Below are 19,797 nucleotides of genomic sequence, written 5' to 3'. Positions count from 1 at the left end.
CGAATGTGGGGGGAGGCCGCTGCTGTTGCCGGGGGGGCCTCGCAGCTCGTTCGCCGCGCGCGATATTCTCACCTCCGTGCGCCACGCTCGATCGATCGATCGCTTTCGCGAGATGCTGATCTGTCGACTTGCGCGCTGGTACGTACGTGCCGGTAGGGAGTACGTGGGGCACGAATGCTGCGGCCTATCTGCTGAATCGTAATTGCCGTTTTGAAGTCTTGGATAGGAACCAGGAAAGGAACGCGCCTAAGCTACGTGAGTGTTGGGTAGTACGTAGAGAGAGGATGGAGGATGGGGATGGATGTGCCACCGCAGCTAAGAACCTTCCCCCATTGTCTTGCGATAAATTTCCGTAAATTAATAAATTTTCGTTATGCCACAAGATTTGCATCAAAATGCCATTGTTTTTCTATCTCTCAATACATCGTGTAGGCCCAAGTCGATCCTTAATTAGGGAATGCTGCAATAGTCAAACACTTGTCCAACACCGTTAATCATTGGACCAGATTACGTACACTCGTGGGTGCATTTTCTTTCCCTACTTGTATCCACTGGCGAGTGGTGTGATTGCTCTAGATATGGTGAACTATCGATGAGTTTGAGAGTGGTTCACTGTGCCCTTCATCTGACATCTGCGCTTTTACGCTTTTCTGTATAAAAATCCACATTTATTTCTACGATCTTACGGAGTACCGAAAAGAATTACAAAAAATCTCTTCTGAGTAAGTCTCTTGGATGTCTCTCTCAAACAGACCTGGTTTAGTTCCTAAATTTTTTTTCCCAAAAAATTACATCGAATATTTAGATATATACATAAAGCATTAAATATAGATAAAAATAACTAATTACACCTTTTGCATGAAAATCACGAAGCAAATCTTTTGTGTCTAATTAGTACATGGTTAGCCATAAGTGCTATAGTAACCCATATGTACTAATGACGGATTAATTAAGCTTAATAAACTCGTCCCGCGGTTTCTAGGCGAGTTATTAAATTAGCTTTTTTTCATTCGTGTCTAAAAACCCCTTCCGACATCCGGTCAAACGTCCGATGTGACACCCAAAAATTTTCTTTTCGCGAACTAAGCACACCCTAATTCTAACCAAAGCAATCGGCAACATCAATACTTTTGTCGTGGTTTACGGTAAATATGTCCAAAATCAATTGTGACAAGTAGGTGCTATAAATGCCAACCACCTCTGTGTACATTTGACATCTTAAGGGCAAGTGCTATGGTAGATGTGACTACTACCTCCAAATTTATCTATTTTATTCACTCATGAAGCAAGAGGCAACCCATACAATGTATCACCTCTAGTTCACAAATACCAATATATTTAATACTCTCATATCCTTTTTAAAATTTGTGTGGAGTTTGCTTCTTGATTTAGGGGTGGCTCATCATCTCTTTCTTCACTTTTCTCCTCCACCTCATCACTCAATCCAATGTGGCACTTGTAGGGGCAACATATGAAGCATTATAGTACTTGCCCTAACTCTTTACCTTTTCCTATTCCTTTCATTTGAAAATCCTATGAACCGAATAAGCATGGAAGGGGCGGGGCGAAGGAATCCGGGGCATCATGACTAGCAGATGAAGGGGGTTATCGGCATGTCGATGAGATGTGGCTTGATACAGGCTGACGATGGAGCGATCAATCCATCGAGATCGTGGTCATGCGGATAGGATGGGTTGGATCCGGTTCAATTTTTCTACGGAGGGAAATACCCCTTGCTAGGATAAGGATCCTCTACCATAATGTTACTATCATTACAGTCACTGGTACGCGGGTCCCAACCTCTAATTGCCCCCATACATCAGTGCTTGTAATGGTAGAGGATGTGAACCCTCCTTGCTAAGAGCAAGTTTAATAGTATAGCCAACCACTAGCTCTAATTTATCTATAGCCAATCTAGTAGCTCATTCATACAATAGTTACATACTATACTATTAATATCTGGTCCCACCTGTCATACACACATTGCGTCTTGGAGCCCGTGCTACAGCTGGCTACAAATCTGTAGCCCGCTGCTCTTCTCTCACCTTATTTATCTCCTTAAAATATGTTTGCAGCTGGCTTATAGCCTGCTATTGTACCTGCTCTAAGAGCACCCGCAATGGTAAAGTAAGGTGCTATCTATAAAACATGTACATCTCATCAATAGACTAGATTAATAATAAACCACTTTAATAGTATGTCTACATGGGTATCTATAGCTCTCTAATCCATTGCCTCGTTTTTCTCTATAGACTATCTCCAGGTTAGTAGATAGCTTTGCTCTCTCTCTTCATTTAATCTCTTCCAAGTAGAAAAATATGTTGACATGTATCTCTTGTAGAGAGCCTATAAATAACCATTGTGGGTACCCTAATATGGTTTACCCTTTTAATCCGGGCCATTCATGTGCTTTAATTTCATTGTGTTCTTTTTTTTATGAGTCTTAAACTTTAATGACAAAAGAGCATGTCTTTGGACCAAAGTAGGGATGGCAATTTGCCCAAGGATTTGGGTATCCGTGAATACCTGGCCTAATGAGGATGGGCGTAGGTGTAACTTTTGTCCAAGACCCGAAGACGTGGTAGGCAACAACTGGGTTTCATTGCTAGTATTTGGACATTTTGTGGACTTTTGGATGACCAACAGCAGAATTGATGCTTTTGATTATAATGTGGTGGTGATGGTAAGTGTTATTCATCCTGAATAACTAATTTACTTTAAAATCTCTCGCACTCCATCTGAAAAAAAATGGAAGTACTGTTTCACCTATCCTATCCTGTTTTACATGCCTTCCAGCTGAAATACTTAAATACTTTTAAATATAGAAGTGAAATATGGGGAACCTATATATTTCTTAGACCCAAATGCAAGAAAAATATAAATTTCAGTAGTGAATGCTTAAATTATGCATCCTATTACCTCACAGAAATCAAATTGTCACCTAAAATTGTATGAAGCTAAAATTCCTAATTTCAAAAGGTCAGCATGGATGGCTCTTAACCATGTAAACAGTCAAGGTTGTGGAAGCAAGCAATGTGATCTGTTCAGCAGCAGTTGTTTTACGCTTAGCATAAATATTTTCACTGTTTTACATAGTTGGGAACTTCGAACTTGGGATAAGCCAGTAAATATGCATTAGAAGATTCACAGCCGTCTCATTTCAAGTTCTGGGACACATGAAGACTATCCTTGTGCTAAGACATGAATTTTCAAGTTGCGCTTGGGATGGTCATAGCTGTAGTAGGAATGATCTGGTATGGGCACGCATCTTCAAGACTTGGACGCAAAGAGCGCCAATCTTCTTTTTTTTTTTGAAATAACACCGGGGGAAAGAGATTCCCCACCTGAATTATATTGAGTAAAAAGGAAGGTTATATCACATAGAGATTACATAATTAGAGAGAACGAATAGAGGAAGAGAGAAGATTTTTCCAATCGGTAACTACCGATCTGTCTTCCCTGCGAAGACGCTCAGCCCACAGAGTAGCATCTTCAATACATTTGACAACTAACCTAGTCTGAGAATTGGGAAGACCCCGGAACACAACATCATGTCTATGATTCCAAAGCCCCTAAAAACAAAGCAGGAAGAAAATTCTGAAGTGTTTGGCAGGCAAATGACAGGGGACGGCAAGGTCAGCAAGATCATGTACATCCGAAACGACAGATATGCGTAAGGCTCGCCAAAAGTCTTGGGCAAATTGACAATGAAGGAAGAGATGACTCGCCGTCTCAATACCTCGGTTGCAGACAATACACCCAGCTGTCTGAATAATGTTCTTCTTAAGTAAGTTAGCTTTGGTAGGAAGACGATCCTTAGCAATAAGCCAAGCGAAGAATTGAATGCGGGGGGGGGGGGGGGGGGGGCTTGGTTGTCCCAAATGAAGCGCCAGTTCTTGCACAGGGGTAGGGCCCTTTGAGATGACAAGCAAGGCATCTGATGAGAAAGATATCAAGCAAGGCACTCTATCATCAGTTCATCACAGTTAAAGCTTGATGAGAAAAAAATGATGTAGAAACTTACGGATACTGTAGTACTATACCCCTGTTCTTCATCAGTTCTTGATGTACTTGGTTAGTGCAGAAAGACGTCCTCCCCTATTGATGTCAAGCAGGTTTAGTTCTTGTACATATGACACTGGCAACGGAAGATCAAAGTAAATTTTGCAGTATCCAAGAGGCAGAACAGTAACCAACATGGTTTTCTTGTTCACAGTGCCGGTCACCTGTAGTATATTGCTCAATAGCAACAACAAAAATAGCATGTTCAAAATATGGATCGGTCAGCCTCAGAAGGGAAAGTTAAATTCTTCAATCTTCGGAAAATGTGAGAATAATATAGTAAATAATTATAGTTTTTTGGTTGCGAGGAAAACTGTTAAACCTTATTTCGGTTGACGAGAAATTTACTTGTAATTTTCCACCCAAGCTTAATAATAAAGTTTATAATTGAACAATGTGAGAATAATATAGACTATAGTAATAAGGGCATCTACAATATAGTTTAAAAGTGGTCCATAAGCAATACAATATTTGTTTCAGCCACCTAACAATATTGTGGAACTAGTTCATAACAAAGAAATAACAAAAGCTACCCATAAACATATGGGCTGTCCATAGAGAATAAAATATATTATTTGTCTCTACCTCTTCACTCATCCTAAGATGGTGTTTGGGAAGGAGGGACTAAACTTTAGCCCCTCTCACAAAAGTATAAGTCCTTATGGGAGGGACTAAAATTTTTGTTAGTCCCTCTTTCCCAAACACCACATAATACTATTTGCTATCCATATATATTGTGGGTGTTACAATAGTTAAAGTTCATATAAGGGGGTCCCATCGGGGGGTGCTAATGGGCGGGTGATCGCTCCAGGCGATCACCCCCCCTCTCTATACTCTACTATTTTCCTTCCTGCTAGCTTTCTTCTCTTCCTACTACATCATAATTTTTTTTAAAAAAAATAAAAAAAAACAAAGTTGGAAAAATTTATATATAGAAAATACTATATATGAAAATATTTGAATTTAAATTCAAATTTGAAACGGATATGTAAACTTTTGACTTATAAAACTTTGGGTCTATAAACTAATATTTGAATTCAAATTCAAATTTGAATCAGATATAATTCAAATTCAAATTTGAAACGGGTATATAAACTTTTAACTTATAAACTTTAGTTCTATAAACTTTATATGTATAGAAATACTATATATAAAAAATATTTGAATTCAAATTTAAATTTGAATCGGATATATAAACTTTGACTTATAAACTTTTGGTCTCTAAACTTTAGATGTGTAAACTTGAGATGTATAAATTTATTAAAATAGGAAAGTAATGCGGTGCTAAAAAAGAAAACCAGGTGGAGAGGAGGGCCCGAATATGATCGCCTTGGGCGAGCTCGCTCAGTAGCATTTCCGGGTCCCATCTATATGGACTAATTTTGTTATATATATTGTTGTTGCCCTAATAAAATGGTTAGAAAAAAACACGTTCAATTCTCCCAAAAGGCCCGGCCCTTCGAGAACGTTGGCCCAACCCAACGAAGCGGTCAAGACGCAACACACGTCAGGCCTCGAGACCAATTTGCACAGAACCCGAAGCACTCCTCCCTACGAACGACGACGACCGAGTCGAACGGTCCAACCCCAACCCATCCACCGAGACAGGAATGCTCTCACGCAAGAGAAAAAACCACGGGCGAGCGGTAGGATACGTGGACCCGGTCTTGGTGCTCCCCGTGTAGACCAGGCGGCCACCCGCTCCCGTGGCGCACCAAACACCGGGTCCAGGCGAGCGGGGCGCGCGTAAACCCTAGCGTAGGCGCGTAGCTGGCATCTCCGTCCTCCTCCCTCCCACGGGTGGTGGGCTGATAAAAGCAACGCCTTCCCCCGTCGGCCTCGCCCACCGTTGAGAGAGTCTCGCCTCCGCCGCGTGCTCTCCGCCTACGGCCTCTTGTATCCCGCAACCAAAAACTACTCCCAAAAAAAAAAAATTTCTAGTATCACACCAAAAGAAAAAAGAGAAAAAAAATTTCCCCCAAAACTCCGCGAGATCTGCCCGTGCCGAGCTATATACCAATCCATCAGCTAGGGTTTAGAGCAGATTTTTTTTTTTGTTTCGCGGAAAAAAATTGAAAAAGAGAGAAGGGTGAGGGAGCGAGGTCGAGGGATCGGTGGGCGATGGCGGCGCAAATGGCGGCGGTGGCGGTGAACGGGGGCTCTCCGGGGGCTGTCACCGCGGCGGCGGCGGCGGGAGGGGTCGGCGTCGCCGTGGGCCTCGGGGGCGGCGGGGCGCAGTCGCTGTACGTGGGCGACCTGGAGGCGTCGGTCACGGACTCGCAGCTGTACGAGCTCTTCAGCCAGGCGGGGCAGGTGATGTCGGTGCGCGTCTGCAGGGACATCAGCTCGCGCCGCTCGCTCGGCTACGCCTACGTCAACTTCAACAACCCCGTGGATGGTATATCGCGATCTCCTCTCCTCATCGCCCCCCCTATGGCCCTATTCCATTTCTGCTGCGCGGACTGCACGGATTGATCGCTATTTTCACATTTCGGCTGCACGGATTGATTGGGGATTCTATATTGTTGAATTGTGGAACCATGTGTCAGGGACCCAATCTTTGATCCGGTGCTATCTGTTAACTGGTGAACATGGGTGGGTGTTGAGTTTTGTGTGTGATATCTAGGATTCTAGGTATATAGTGAAGCAATCGGTCGATGTTTACGTAGTTGACTCACATGAGGCCTTTACTATGGTGCATTGCTGTTTGCATTTAATGTGTCTGAATATTGCGGATTATGGCGCGCGCTAGCTATTCCTAGAAAGGAAATTTTATTGATTCTCCATAATGGTAGCTTAATAGCCCGCTAAATCATCGATGCGATGGTTGAACTCTGTAGTTTGTCCTTAATGAAAGTGGGATATTAGCTGCGTTCGCTGGGATGGCTGCCTAGCCAGCGAATAATCTCGTCGCCCGCAACATGTCCCAGTCTAGTTGACCGCCTCACTAGTAGGTGAACACTGGTTAATCGGGGAAAAATCATCGGCATGGTGTGGTTTTGTGGGGTTAATTCAAGTTGGTGTCCTCGTGTTGTTGCTTGGATTGATCCTTTCCCTACTTGTGGCTCTTCAAGTTTATCAACATGATTGTAGTTGATTATCCTTTTGAACATAAGAAGTAAAAGGTAATGCAACTCATTGGGTTGCCACCTTTTAAATTACAATATCCACTATAACATGTATGGATCAGAAATGAGGTTGTGGTCAACGAACTACTCTTTCTCCATGATCGAGGAGGAGGAAATTTTCTGGGTAGATTGATACTGATCATTTAAGTGATTTTCACTTGGCTGTATCTATCTCAACTGTAATTGCTCTACCACTTTTGTTGGTAAATAAGTAGCATGCAATCACGCATCAGTCCAAAAAAATCCCACCAACATTACGTCTAGCCAACCTTGGACACCCACCACACTATGTGGCTACCTTATACACCATGACGTACTTGTGTATGCATTGGACCTGTCTGTAGATAAGACATAATGTCTTACATTGAATTGATGGTCTGATTTGTGGATTTTTTTTAGGCTATAGGAGCATGAGTGTGCCGAACACTGAAATAATTTATGGCATGCTGATTTCTGGGAATTTATAGCATATATCTGTTGTGATGTCCTATATAGATGGCTGCTGGCTGTTATTGAACTATTGTTTAGATTAGTCATTATCTGTTGGATGGTTTCCATAGGAATGTAGAACTGTCCTCAATAGAGACTTAAATTTGGGCAATCAGAATATCCATCTTAGAGAGTTGCACTAGGTGCTTTGCATCCTTCATGTGAATGTTGCACATGGCATTTAATGGACAAATTTGGAATGCTTTTCAATAATGCAATTGTTCTGGCTTAAATATGTCCTCCACCATGTTGTTATCATTGTCTTTTGCAGTTATGCTACTGGTCTAATTCCCTTAATGATTTTAATGTAAATTGGGCTTCTGAACTGATAAGCTGTTCCATTTGACAGCTGCAAGAGCACTGGAGCTGCTCAACTTTGCTCCTCTGAATGGCAAACCCATTCGGGTAATGTACTCAAACCGTGACCCAAGCAGTCGCAGAAGTGGATCTGCTAACATTTTCATCAAGGTACTAGGTCATTTACTCATTTGTTAGTGTGTATTGTCACGCTAAAACAATCATCTTTTATTGGTTATCTCTAATGCAAACAATTCAACTGCCTTTTTCAGAACCTTGACAAAGCAATAGACCACAAAACTCTCCATGATACCTTTTCTGCATTTGGTAACATTCTCTCCTGTAAGGTTGCCACAGATGAAATGGGCCAATCCAAAGGCTTTGGTTTTGTTCAGTATGACAAGGGAGAGGCTGCCCAATCTGCAATAAAAAGTCTAAATGGGATGCTGATCAATGATAAGCCTGTTTATGTTGGACCTTTTCTCCGCAAGCAAGAGAGAGAGAATTCTGTTGACAAGACAAAGTTTAACAATGTTTTTGTGAAAAATTTGTCTGAGTCCACCACAAAGGAGGATCTAGTCAAAATTTTTGGTGCCTATGGGAACATCACAAGTGCTGTTATCATGGTTGGCATGGATGGTAAATCAAGGTGCTTTGGTTTCATCAATTTTAAGAGCCCAGATGATGCTGCTCGTGCTGTTGAGGAACTTAATGGAAAGAAAATTAATGACAAAGAATGGTATGTTGGAAGAGCTCAGAAGAAGTCAGAAAGAGAGATTGAATTGAAGAGAAGATTTGAGCAAAGCATGAAAGATGCTGCTGACAAATATCAAGGACTGAACTTATACATGAAGAATTTGGATGATAGCATTGGGGATGACCAGCTTTGTGAATTGTTCTCTAACTATGGCAAAATTACTTCATGCAAGGTGATTCATGTCATCCACCTTTTTTCCTTCACTTTTGTTTCTTACTGATATATGATTATAACTAACTGGATTTGTTTGACAGATAATGCGTGATGCAAATGGTGTTAGCAAAGGGTCTGGATTTGTTGCATTTTCAACTCGTGAGGAAGCATCTCAAGCTGTAAGTTTACTTCCTGAATATTGGATTAGCTATTGTATATCACTGTGGCTTACATAGTTCCTTTTATACAGTTAACTGAAATGAATGGCAAAATGATATCTGGAAAGCCATTGTATGTCGCATTTGCACAACGTAAAGAAGACAGGAAGGCGATGTTGCAGGTATAGTGTAGTCCTTTAAGCAGCTGAGTGTTTGTAATTGAATAATTCAATTCATGACAACATGCATGCCCAAACTGCTATTCCTAGTACTATTTATGGATATGAAAATAAGATATGCCACATGAATTACTGTTCTGTTTTGCACCATCATGAACTCAATGTTTACAAGAGCAACAGTAATTTGTTTATGGTTATTGATAATCTAGGCAATTAAGTTATGATTATTGATATTTACTCCCTCCGTTTCACAATGTAAGTCATTCTAGCATTTCCCACATTCATATTGATGTTAATGAATCTAGATAGATATATATGTCTACATTCATTAACATCAATATGAATGTGGGAAATATTAGAATGACTTACATTGTGAAACGGAGGAAGTAGGTCATTGGGTTTGGCGAAGAACTTTTAAGCATCAGTTCAGAACTCATTATTCTGTATAATAGTTGAGGGAAATACTGATATGCAGGGATGACTCACAATGCATGCTCCATAGATCTGTAGTTGAATCCTCAGAAATGTATCTTCAATTGCCTGCAGTCCACAACATATATTTAAGTTGTACGGCTGTACCATAGTTCTTACTGCTGTGTTTTGACAAAGTTTCTTAATAAATGCTTTATAATAACTCATTCTTCTTGTTGAGTTGTTTCTGATCATTTCATAATGAAAAAGAAATGCTGACGGTAGCATGTTCCATGTTATTTAGGCACAATTTTCTCAGGTGCGCCCTGTACCGATGACACCTTCCATGGCTCCACGTCTTCCCATGTACCCTCCTATGGCTCCTCTTGGGCAGCAACTCTTCTACGGACAAGCTCCACCTGCTATCATGCCCCCACAGGTACTGCTCGATATCAATGCATTCATTTTCCCCGTCTAGCTTTAACTGTAAGAGAGAATCAATGTGTTTTTGTTTGTTTATAAAACAGACTAGCACTGCCCTCTGCAGTCAAGTTGTTGAAATTCTGCATTATTATATATCTAATGGTTGGTTGGTCATTGCAATTGGTACATCAACTTCATGAGTGAAGTGATATCATTGATCAATTCCTACAATACTTTTATGCATTTAGTTTTCAATATTGGTTTTGTTGATGCTGGGCATATATCAGGAGTTTGAGTATGGTAATCAATGCCATGCAAGTTTTTGGGACACAATAGGTTAGTCATTCATCAACACCATTGTACTAGGCGTTATGTCTCTGCTGCAAGCACTCATTTTGCATATATCTTGTTCATTTGGCATCTACTTTGAAATTCTACTGTCTGATCATTATCTCATAGAAATGATTCAAATTTTCCATCTAATGTGTTGTATTTTCTGGACAATTTAGTAGATCAATTTCTTACCAATTTTCTTCCATGTAGCCTGGATTTGGTTTCCAGCAACAGCTTGTTCCAGGCATGAGGCCTGGGGGTGCCCATATGCCAAATTACTTTGTTCCAGTTGTCCAACAAGGTCAACAGGGTCCACGTCCAGGTATCCGGCGTTCTGGTGCTGGTTCTGCCCAGGGACAGCAATCTGCTCAGCCATTTCAGCAACAGGTTTGCTAATATACATCCTTATAACATTGTACCTTCTACTGTTGTGCCAAGTTTTTTATGATTTACGGTGACTGATAGCGAAGTAGTGCCATGAGGGAAAGGTAAAAAGAACCCCCAGTGGGTAGTGAAATAGAACATGAAACCGTGCTGAGCTCCCAAGCAGTGGTAGGGGAGGGGAAGTTTGTCGGTGGATATATTTATTCAAACAGCGAGCTATTCGTTTTGTAGTACTTAGAAAACCCCCATATCCACTTTTTCATGTATGAATTCTACCATTTATCCTTTCCTCTCGAATTTTGGATCATTGGATGGGTTGTCCACTTATCCTTGTCATGTGGACCAATTGAATGAACAGTGACGACACACGTCTTACCATGGTTCTTTTAACAGATGCTTCCAAGAGGACGTGTGTACCGTTACCCACCTGCGCATAACATGCCTGATGTTCCACCAATGCCGGGGGTTGCTGGTGGTATGATTCAATCGTATGATATGGGAGGCTTCCCAGTACGAGATGCTGGTTTGTCACCTGCTCCAATTGGAACGCTGACTTCTGCCCTTGCAAATGCTAATCCAGAACAGCAAAGAACGGTATGTCCAAATTATATCCCTCTACTAGTTGTGTGCTTAATTTATTATTCGTTTTGTTACCATAATCTATGTTCTGCATCTGCATCTGCTCAAGTCTCCATACCAGTAAATTTACCAGTATATCTCATGTGAAGTTGAGAACAAAATAAAAGATCGAAGAGAGCTAGTAGGAAAATTGAAAACTTGATTCAAATGTGAATTGTCTGTACCAACCAACCCACTGGTTACCGGTTACTGTTTCACAGTCTGAGTCTGCGAAGTCCCAGCTCCCAATCAGCATTAGAAATCCTGTGTTTTGGCTTGGTTAAACATGTATCGTTCATCGAAATGCATTGTTGATTCTGCTTGCTAAACATGTACACCTCAGCTTTTCTGATATTTGTTTGTCTCTCTAGATACTTGGTGAAAGCCTGTATCCACTGGTTGAGCTTCTGGAACAGAACCATGCGGCCAAGGTCACCGGAATGCTTCTGGAGATGGATCAGACGGAGGTCCTGCATCTGCTCGAGTCTCCAGAGGCTCTGAAGTCCAAGGTTGCTGAGGCGATGGATGTCCTCCGCAATGTGGCCCAGCAGCACAATGCGAACACCCCGACCAGTCAACTTGCTGCGCTGTCACTGGGCGACGCCATTATCTCCTAATTTACAGTCGTAGCTATCTTTTTAGCTTGCAGTTGTGTGTGATCTTGCATGAGGTTATCGGCAACATGGCACTTTTTCCCTCGTATGGTTTGACTTGAGTGGTTCGAGTTCCCGGGTTGGATGTTAGGCGTTATACTTCTCGGCCTGGTATCCTTGCCATTAAGGCCAGGTACTTGTTTCCAAGTTTGAGTATTATCCGGACCATCCGTCACATACCTCTTATGCTTGATCACAATTTTTGCTGTTAATGATTGGTGAGAGAAATGGTTGGATGTTAACGATTGCTGTTAATTTCGCCCTGTCAATGCTATATTTTTTGCTTGGTTCACCTGTTGTCACGTTGTGACCGGGAAGGGCCTGCTTCCTTGTCCCCGTTTCAAAAGTTAACCATCATCACAGTATCGACCGTGAGCAAATTTCGTTTAATCTGTTGCAGCTGATGCTCTGCCTCTTGGGCGACGGCGGCGCGCAGGGGAGGGGCATGGCCATGGTTGCCTAGGCTCTTCCTGGAGAGAGTGGAGGCAGTGAGGGCAATCGGTGGCCGTGAACGTGACGACGTTCATGAGGGTGATGGAGGGGTTCCTGAGTACGTTGGAGTTGACGCCCCGGAGAGCAGGGGAGGTTGTGGTGCCGGGGAGAGACGGTATCGTCGGACACGCTCATCGTCGTCATCTGGTGGCTGGGAAACTCGTCGCTGTCGACCTGTCGTCTAAGGGTGTCGTATAAGGGCGATGGGATTAAGATCTGCGGTAACTGTACCATGTCTTTATCACTAACATGTGAGCTCGATAATCTCTAGACCCATATGTCAATGACAAAAGCACGGTGCAGTCAATTACAAAGCATCTCATCCAGGACGATGGTGGGAGATCACTGGCCATACCAACAATTTCTTCCGCTGCACCTCTCGTCGTCACTACCACCACCGTCGTCGGGCCTGTTCACTTTGATGCTATTTTCAATCTTACCAAATTTTGATAAAGTTACTAAAAAAGTGGCTACATTTAGTTTGCTGCCAAATTTTGGTAACTATATAAGAAATCCTGCTTTTGATAATGCCAAATTTTGGTAATGTTTTTTTTTTCGCATCAAAGTGAACAGGCCCGTCCTCTCGTGGAATTGAAATTTCTGTAGTGTGCTTGGGAACGCAGGTAGTAGTAAAAATGGTCACTCTAGCTTCAGACAAAAATAATTTTAACTTTAACTATCGATAGTTTTTAACAATTAAATCATAATGTAAGATTTTCATGGCTATATTTAATTAAGCAAACACACTTGACATACTTTTAAGTATTGATTTATATTTCTGCAAATAACCGAACGGTTAAAGCTTGAAGACGAGTACCTAGTATTACTAACAAGTATTCGAAAATGACATAACTAGTTCTAAAAGAAAAACGAAGAAGAGAGCATAACTTAACTAGTCCACTTTAATCTATTCTGGCATTGCATTGCATCTGTCTCGAGCTGTTCAGATTTGAGTAGGACTGTAAAAGCCCCGTCGGTTGGCCCAATAAACTAAAGCAAAAGATAAAATTTAAATTTTTGAACTTGTTTTTAAATTTTTTTTAATATAATTTCATTTTAGCGTTAGCTTTTAAGTCGTTACAAACAAATATATAAAACTTTTGCTTATAAATTATTTTTTATTTCTTAATATACTGTTTTGGTTTATTTCTTAATATATTAATGCTGTGTTCAGGAGAAGAGGTTCATATTATTGCATGATTAATTAAGTATTAACTTTTTTTAAAAAAAATGAATTAATTTGATTTTTTAAAATAACTTTTATATAGAAAGTTTTTATAAATCAAAGCATGCGCACGGAAAACGAGAGATGTGGGTTGAGAAAATAAGAGGAAGAACACAACCTAGCTCAGCGGCGGAGGCCTTGGCTCCCCCCTGTCAGTGAGAGGAGGCCATGAAACCGCGACCGACTGACCGGTCGCGATTCCCGCCAGGCCGCGCCGCCCTCGTCGTTGTCAGTTTGTCACTGCCGCGCGCGTGCCTTCCGCCACACGGCGCGGCGCCCTCGTCACAAGCCCGAGCGGTGGTGCGGCTGCTAACTTAGCTGGACTGCAGCACGAGGCCTTGCAGAAGGAGGATATAGCCACGACGACAACCACAAATATGAAGCCTAGCCACTGCTAGTAGTCCCACTCCCCACCCTGCAGACAACCCACCATGGGTGACCACGGCGAGGTCACCGCCACGGTCTCTCGCCTCCCTCAGCTCCGTAATTTCTCGCGCCCTGCTCCAAATCCTGACGACCAGTATGCATCTCTGAACTGATTTCTGCTGGTTTCAGGTCGTCGACGTCGTCGTCTGTGAGATGGAAAATCAGGCCGTGTCGGAGATGCATGTCGTTATGGTGAGATAAATAAGCACCGATTTTTACGCTTTGGTTTCTCTCGTCCGGTTAATCTACTCCAAACTTTAAGATTGCTGCTAATACCGCGTGCTATGCCTATGATTTGCAGGATTTGGAAGGCACGACCAAGAGGATACCGCCGATGCAGACGCCGAGGGCGCGGCTGCTGCGCAGCTGCGGCGAGTCCATCCTGGCCATGGCGCGCGGGGCGTACCGGCGCGTGGAGGCGATGCGGTGCCCGGTGGGGTGCGTGGCCAGGGGCGCCTCCCGCGCGGCGGCCCCGGTGCTGAGCCCGCTGCGGCTGAGGTGCCTCTCGGCGCTCGCCTTCGCGGACAGGCAGCTCCTCGTCGTCCAGGACGTCGCCGCGGTGCTCTTCCCGGCCGCCGAGCGCGTCCTCGGCAGGGGCGCCGACGACCTCGTCCTCCTCGTCGAGTCCCTGCCCGCCAGGCTCGACGGCGCGATCGACGCCCTCGAGGCCCTCCTCGCCGGCGCCGCGGGGCTGTTCGTTCTCCCCAAGCGTTGCCGCCGCTACCGAGCCCACGAGGACGATGACGACGGCGTCGGCGGCGCCGTCTTTAGGGACATCTGGTGCGACGAGAAGGAAGCCGCGTCGTTGCACCGATCAGCAATGGAGGAAGAGGCGCGGAGGCATTCCGACGACGTGGCTCGGAAGGAACTCGAGAGCTTGGAGGTCGTCACGGCGGACGACGGCGGCGGCGGTGGCAACACCGTGCATGGCGACAAGGCTCCCGTCGACGGCGAAGGAGAGGCGGCGACTCCGGCGAAACGCGGCGACGCATCAGGTGGCCAAGAATGCGGCGTGGAGGATGTACAGCGGGTGGAGACGCCAGCTGCAGAGATCACAGATGCCATGAAGGACAGCACGGAGATCGTGAAGGATGAGGACCAGGAGAGAGGAGGCAGCGAGAGGGAAGAAGAGGAGACCTTCGCCATGGCCCGCACGGCGGAGAGCAGGGAGGAAGCATTGCTGGGTCTCTTCGATATAGCATGGCAGCAGAAGCTAGCGTAGGGTAACCAAAGGGCAAAGGTGTAACCATTGGACACTGTATAGTATAGTGTTGTGAAGTTGTAGACTTGTAGTAATCCTTGCACTGCTAGTGTCATATTGTGAACTGTCGCATACCGGATTGTAGAGAATAAAACCTGGGTACATCACAACGCATGAGCTGTTCACTGCTTCAAAAATGTAAATATCAGCAGATAGAAGCATGCAAACATTTCAAACCTCCTGAGAATGCTTTTTATTCGAAATTTGACTTCAGGATTTTGGGGGCAAGCAAAGGCTACCAGACTAATCCCGGGCAAATACTCTGCATGGTATTGCAATGTGCAGCTACGCACACATCTAGATTGATTATTTGGGTGTAGCATCGAGGGACTAGGAAACCATTAGTTCATGACTTCAGGTCATATGATCAATGTTGGATTTTACTAGTTCACTGGTTTTCACAACAACAAGAAGTCTGGTGCCGCTTTGAAGGTCCATGCATTTGGATTTTGCAGTGCGCCAGCAAATGGAAAACAGGCATGCTCACTCAATAAACACCTGGATCCTATCTCCCATAGCATCCTCAAAATCAAGCAGTATCTGACCGTTCTGGGGGTTTTCTGAATCAATAGGTGCATTTCGAAGCCTTTCCATGATATTAGCTCCAGCCAAACCTGCAAAACCCAGGGAATGATCACATGAAGATGGAGGTGGTACTTATGGTGCATGCTGCTCTTAAGAAAAGAAGTACAGACCTGGAATAACTTTTGTCATGCCTTCTAAGAATCCAGCCTGTTGTAGATAATGGGGATAAACAAAAGCAACCTTTCAATCAGTTTGGCAAAAACTAGATTATAGAAAATATACGGGAACACAAGGACCAAGAGGCTATTGCAGTAATAATAACAAAATGCGTATAACCAACATCAATGATATAGGTCAGTTCGATGTAAATTAAATGCTTCAATGCAACTACCAAGTAGATGTGGAGGGGGTTCTTACAGGTATTCTAGCATCGATTTTCTGAACTCCATCTCTTCCTGTAATCCTTAACCGAAGTGTCCGAGACCACATCCCTGCTGAAGGGCCTCTGCCTCCAGTAGAACCAAGATCATATAGCTGAGGCAATATGTCAATAACAGGCTCTTGCGGTGTTTCAGTTCTTGATTTGGCATCTCCTGGACTGCTTGCTTCACTTGTATTATCATAGTAACCTATAATTTAGGAGTTCAAGGTTAGGAAAAAAAACATTCAACATAGATCCGACATAGAATAAAAGTAATCTAAAAGTAATCGTCCTCACCGCTCCTGTACGATGATGATTGGGCTGGTGTCACAACGTATCGTTTTTCTTCTTCATAGTAGCTGTTAAACCCCAGAGTATCTTTAATCTCCTCAAATGATGGCAGACTGCTGGGAGGAGGTATGCGACCACCTTTTATAGCAATAAGAGCATCCTGCATATCGGGGTTTCATGTACAGTTATAGTTGATGAGTACTACATAAATTTACATACAGACAGGTTCACATGACTATCTATTTACATGCACATGTGCACCTTTTTCCCCTAAAGGTACTTTATAAAATCCATGTAACTTAGAAGAAGTGAAAAATAGTATGCCAACCGAATCCTCACAGGGAACAAGGTACTGTAAAGATTACGCTTACAGATTTTTGGTAGACGAAAGGCAAAAGAGGCTAAAGCAAGATCTTACATGAAAATGGTAGAAGGAATGAGGCGCAATGATATCAGTCAAGACACCTTTTATTGAAATTTACGCCCTTAGTTGCAATTCTAAAGCAGGGTCATATTATGGAAGGTCTGGACAAAATTTTAGGTTGCAATAGTATCCTAAACTCGTACTAACATCATAGGTTGGAGTTTCCATACTGATTATGGGGCACCCGGCATGTTATACTAGTATTTCAGAATCCATAACTATTACTCACAGGACAAATGGTAAGCAATCTGAACCAGTTTTCAGTTGTAGCTTACAAAATCTGTGAGAAGGAAAAAAAAACATGCATTTAACATATACAAATCAACTAACCTCCATTGCACGCATTGATACCCCAATCAGAGATAATGGGTATGCTATGAGTTTATAACCAGTTTCTTCAAGTTCAGCAGGGCTCAAAATAGGAGTTTTACCACCACCTTCTAACATGTTAGCCTGCAGAAGATAGCACAGAATATGATGAGACAATTGTTTCATGGCCATCACAGACAACTTGGATAAGCAAGATAGCATGTAACAGATCTAACCATTTTTGGAACTCCAGGTGATACTGCACAAAATGCCTTCATCTCTTCTCTTGAAGCAAGGGCATCAATAAATAGAACATCTGCTCCAGCATCTGCAAAAGCGCGTACTCTCCATAATGCTTCATCAAGAGACAAAGCTTGACGAGAGTCTGTCCTTGCCACAATAACAATGTCAGAGCCACTCTCCTTCCTGGCATCTACAGCAGCTTTTATATGCATAATTGCTTCCTCCCTTGAGACAACTTTCCTTCCCTGTGTATGTCCGCATGCTTTTGGAGATACCTTCAGAATACTACAGATCATATCACTAAAACAAAACTAAACAAAAGGGAAAGATTGATCACAAAAATAAAAGGTCACTATTCATTTCAGAAGTCACAGGGATCCCACAGTCAAGTATGTATATGAAGGTGCCACTGGAAGTACCATCTTTGTACAATGAACACAACAGACTTCCCTAATCGTGGAGTTTCAAGATAACTAGAACAAACACAGTGTATGGAAGGACATCCGCCATGAACAACTCAATATCACTTGAAAAGCATACCTGGTCTTCAAGAATAATTCCAGCAAAACCAGCTTTAATAAATCCTTTTACTGTTCTCTTGACATTCATACAGTTTCCATAACCATTATCAGCATCACCAATCACTGGGATTGAGGCCGCTTCGGTGATCAGACACCCTTGATCTATCATTTCCCCATAGGAGATGAGACCCACATCAGGCAATCCAAGTCGCGCAGCAGATATTGAGAAACCTGAAAAGACATAATATAGTTGAAGCTTGAACACTGTTAAACCTCTTTATACATAGTCATGTGAAAGCTCCAGAAGCAAAATATAGTGTGGTTGCATTTTTTAGGTTCTGAATATATAGCCAAAGCGCATAATTTTAGTGGTTTTGACAAGTGTAATGCCACTTTAAATCTTTGATTAAAGTTCCCTCAGCAGAGACACGAGCAATTATCCAATACAGATCAACACAGAGTAAATCCTCACATCAATCAAAGTTCTCATCTTTGCGACATTCAAGGCATTACTAGCAGCTAGTATAACAATAGATTTGGGAGCCTAAGCAGTCAGACGTTATATCAGCTAAGGATCACAAACCGCACAATACACAGTCCCACAACCATGCCCATCGCCCCATCCCCTATGCCCATGAACTAGAATTACAATGAGCGCCAGAGGGAAGCCCCACGCCCAGAGGCAAAACAGCGAGCACGTACCGCTCGTGAAGCAGACCTTGAACCCCGCGCGCCCCACGAGGCGGGCGCTGAGCGCGTCGTAGCACGCGGGCGCCTGGTGGGCGCCGGGGGACTCCAGGACCCTCCGGAGCGCCTCCGCGGGCGACTCCCCGGCGTCGGCGGCGGCGCCGTAGGAGGAGCAGCGCGGGGAGACCACCCTCGCGGCGCGCGCCGAGGCGGGCGAGGGGCAGTGCCCCCGCAGGCGTAACCGTATCAACCGCCCAGCGCCGCCCCACGGAGAGGCGCGGCGGCGCGAGGAGGACGTGCACGCGGTGGAGGGGAGCGACGCGGGCGGCGGCGGCGGCGGCGGATGCTGCAGGAGAGCGGCGGCGTGGCACGCCATCTCTCTCGCTCTCCTCAGTCGCTTTGCTCCCCTGCGTGACAGCGTGAGCGTGAGTAGTAGTAGAGCCTCACTGCCGTTTTCATGGGCCCAGACCCGGGCGGCCCATTAATGAGTAGCATGTTGGGCCGTCTGCGGCGGGCTGAAATAAGGCCCACGGTGGGTTACCTGTTACGATTTTAATCGGAGTCTGATTACTCCGACTCGTGGAGTCCAGGACACAAATTGCGAAAAGCTACTCCACTGTCCATTACCCGGCCGCTACATATTTTCACCGGTTCTCTCCATCTGCGTGCCATATCCCAACACGAAACGGAGCGAAAACCAACGAAGCTCGAGACAGCGTCACCCCTGCACTGCCGACCTGATCGATCAAAGAGAGGCAGGGATCTCTCTCCACACAAAGACGACGAGACGACACAATGAAGATGCACAATTCGCTGGCCTGTTTTGGTCTCGCCGGCGACGACAAGACCGGGAAGCGTGTCAAGGTTAAGGCCAAGAAGCAATCCCCGGTGCCGGCGGCGGCGGCAAACGAGGAGAAAGAACGACAC

The 19,797-nt window shown here is 44.0% G+C and overlaps 3 protein-coding genes across 4 annotated transcripts; 2 read left to right on the top strand and 1 right to left on the bottom strand.

The window, feature by feature from the left end:
- Window positions 1-5,907: 5,907 nt before the first annotated feature.
- Window positions 5,908-12,287, top strand: LOC4336331 (polyadenylate-binding protein 2). The gene is made up of 9 exons (XM_015780068.3): window positions 5,908-6,460; window positions 8,029-8,147; window positions 8,249-8,905; window positions 8,988-9,065; window positions 9,137-9,226; window positions 9,939-10,073; window positions 10,601-10,777; window positions 11,168-11,368; window positions 11,764-12,287. The coding sequence occupies exons 1-9, from the start codon at window positions 6,184-6,186 to the stop codon at window positions 12,007-12,009; spliced, it is 1,980 nt and encodes a 659-aa protein (XP_015635554.1). The 5' UTR covers window positions 5,908-6,183; the 3' UTR covers window positions 12,010-12,287.
- Window positions 12,288-14,148: 1,861 nt separating this feature from the next.
- Window positions 14,149-15,630, top strand: LOC9271281 (uncharacterized). 2 transcript variants are annotated; one of them, XM_015780070.3, is made up of 3 exons: window positions 14,149-14,223; window positions 14,318-14,380; window positions 14,490-15,630. In XM_015780070.3, exons 1-3 carry the CDS (start codon window positions 14,194-14,196, stop codon window positions 15,408-15,410), a joined length of 1,014 nt encoding a protein of 337 aa, XP_015635556.1. In that variant the 5' UTR covers window positions 14,149-14,193; the 3' UTR covers window positions 15,411-15,630. The 2 variants fall into 2 exon arrangements, with proteins under 2 accessions (XP_015635556.1, XP_015635557.1); XM_015780071.3 differs by having other exon boundaries at window positions 14,149-14,245.
- Window positions 15,619-19,279, bottom strand: LOC4336329 (uncharacterized). The gene is made up of 8 exons (XM_015780069.3): window positions 18,886-19,279; window positions 18,203-18,414; window positions 17,656-17,937; window positions 17,441-17,563; window positions 16,693-16,846; window positions 16,392-16,603; window positions 16,145-16,181; window positions 15,619-16,063 (listed from the first exon to the last, which is right to left on the bottom strand). The coding sequence occupies exons 1-8, from the start codon at window positions 19,244-19,246 to the stop codon at window positions 15,933-15,935; spliced, it is 1,512 nt and encodes a 503-aa protein (XP_015635555.1). The 5' UTR covers window positions 19,247-19,279; the 3' UTR covers window positions 15,619-15,932.
- Between the last annotated feature and the right edge of the window lie 518 nt (window positions 19,280-19,797).

The sequence above is a fragment of the Oryza sativa genome, chromosome 4, assembly GCF_034140825.1.
Source record: "Oryza sativa Japonica Group chromosome 4, ASM3414082v1".
NCBI lineage: Eukaryota > Viridiplantae > Streptophyta > Magnoliopsida > Poales > Poaceae > Oryza > Oryza sativa.
Note: the sequence above shows the minus strand (reverse complement) of the source record. Positions and strands in the feature narration are given on the sequence as shown.

Excerpts from the sequence above, each read along its gene's own strand:
- LOC4336331 (XM_015780068.3), top strand. The coding sequence starts at position 6,184 with ATGGCGGCGCAAATGGCGGCGGTGGCGGTGAACGGGGGCTCTCCGGGG. Across the intron at positions 6,461-8,028 it reads CTTCAACAACCCCGTGGATG|CTGCAAGAGCACTGGAGCTG; the intron begins GTATATCGCGAT and ends TCCATTTGACAG. Across the intron at positions 10,074-10,600 it reads CTGCTATCATGCCCCCACAG|CCTGGATTTGGTTTCCAGCA; the intron begins GTACTGCTCGAT and ends TCTTCCATGTAG.
- LOC9271281 (XM_015780070.3), top strand. The coding sequence starts at position 14,194 with ATGGGTGACCACGGCGAGGTCACCGCCACG. Across the intron at positions 14,224-14,317 it reads ACGGCGAGGTCACCGCCACG|GTCGTCGACGTCGTCGTCTG; the intron begins GTCTCTCGCCTC and ends TGCTGGTTTCAG. Across the intron at positions 14,381-14,489 it reads CGGAGATGCATGTCGTTATG|GATTTGGAAGGCACGACCAA; the intron begins GTGAGATAAATA and ends TATGATTTGCAG.
- LOC4336329 (XM_015780069.3), bottom strand. The coding sequence starts at position 19,246 with ATGGCGTGCCACGCCGCCGCTCTCCTGCAGCATCCGCCGCCGCCGCCG. Across the intron at positions 18,415-18,885 it reads CAAGGTCTGCTTCACGAGCG|GTTTCTCAATATCTGCTGCG; the intron begins GTACGTGCTCGC and ends ATGTCTTTTCAG. Across the intron at positions 16,847-17,440 it reads TATCAATGCGTGCAATGGAG|GATGCTCTTATTGCTATAAA; the intron begins GTTAGTTGATTT and ends CCCGATATGCAG.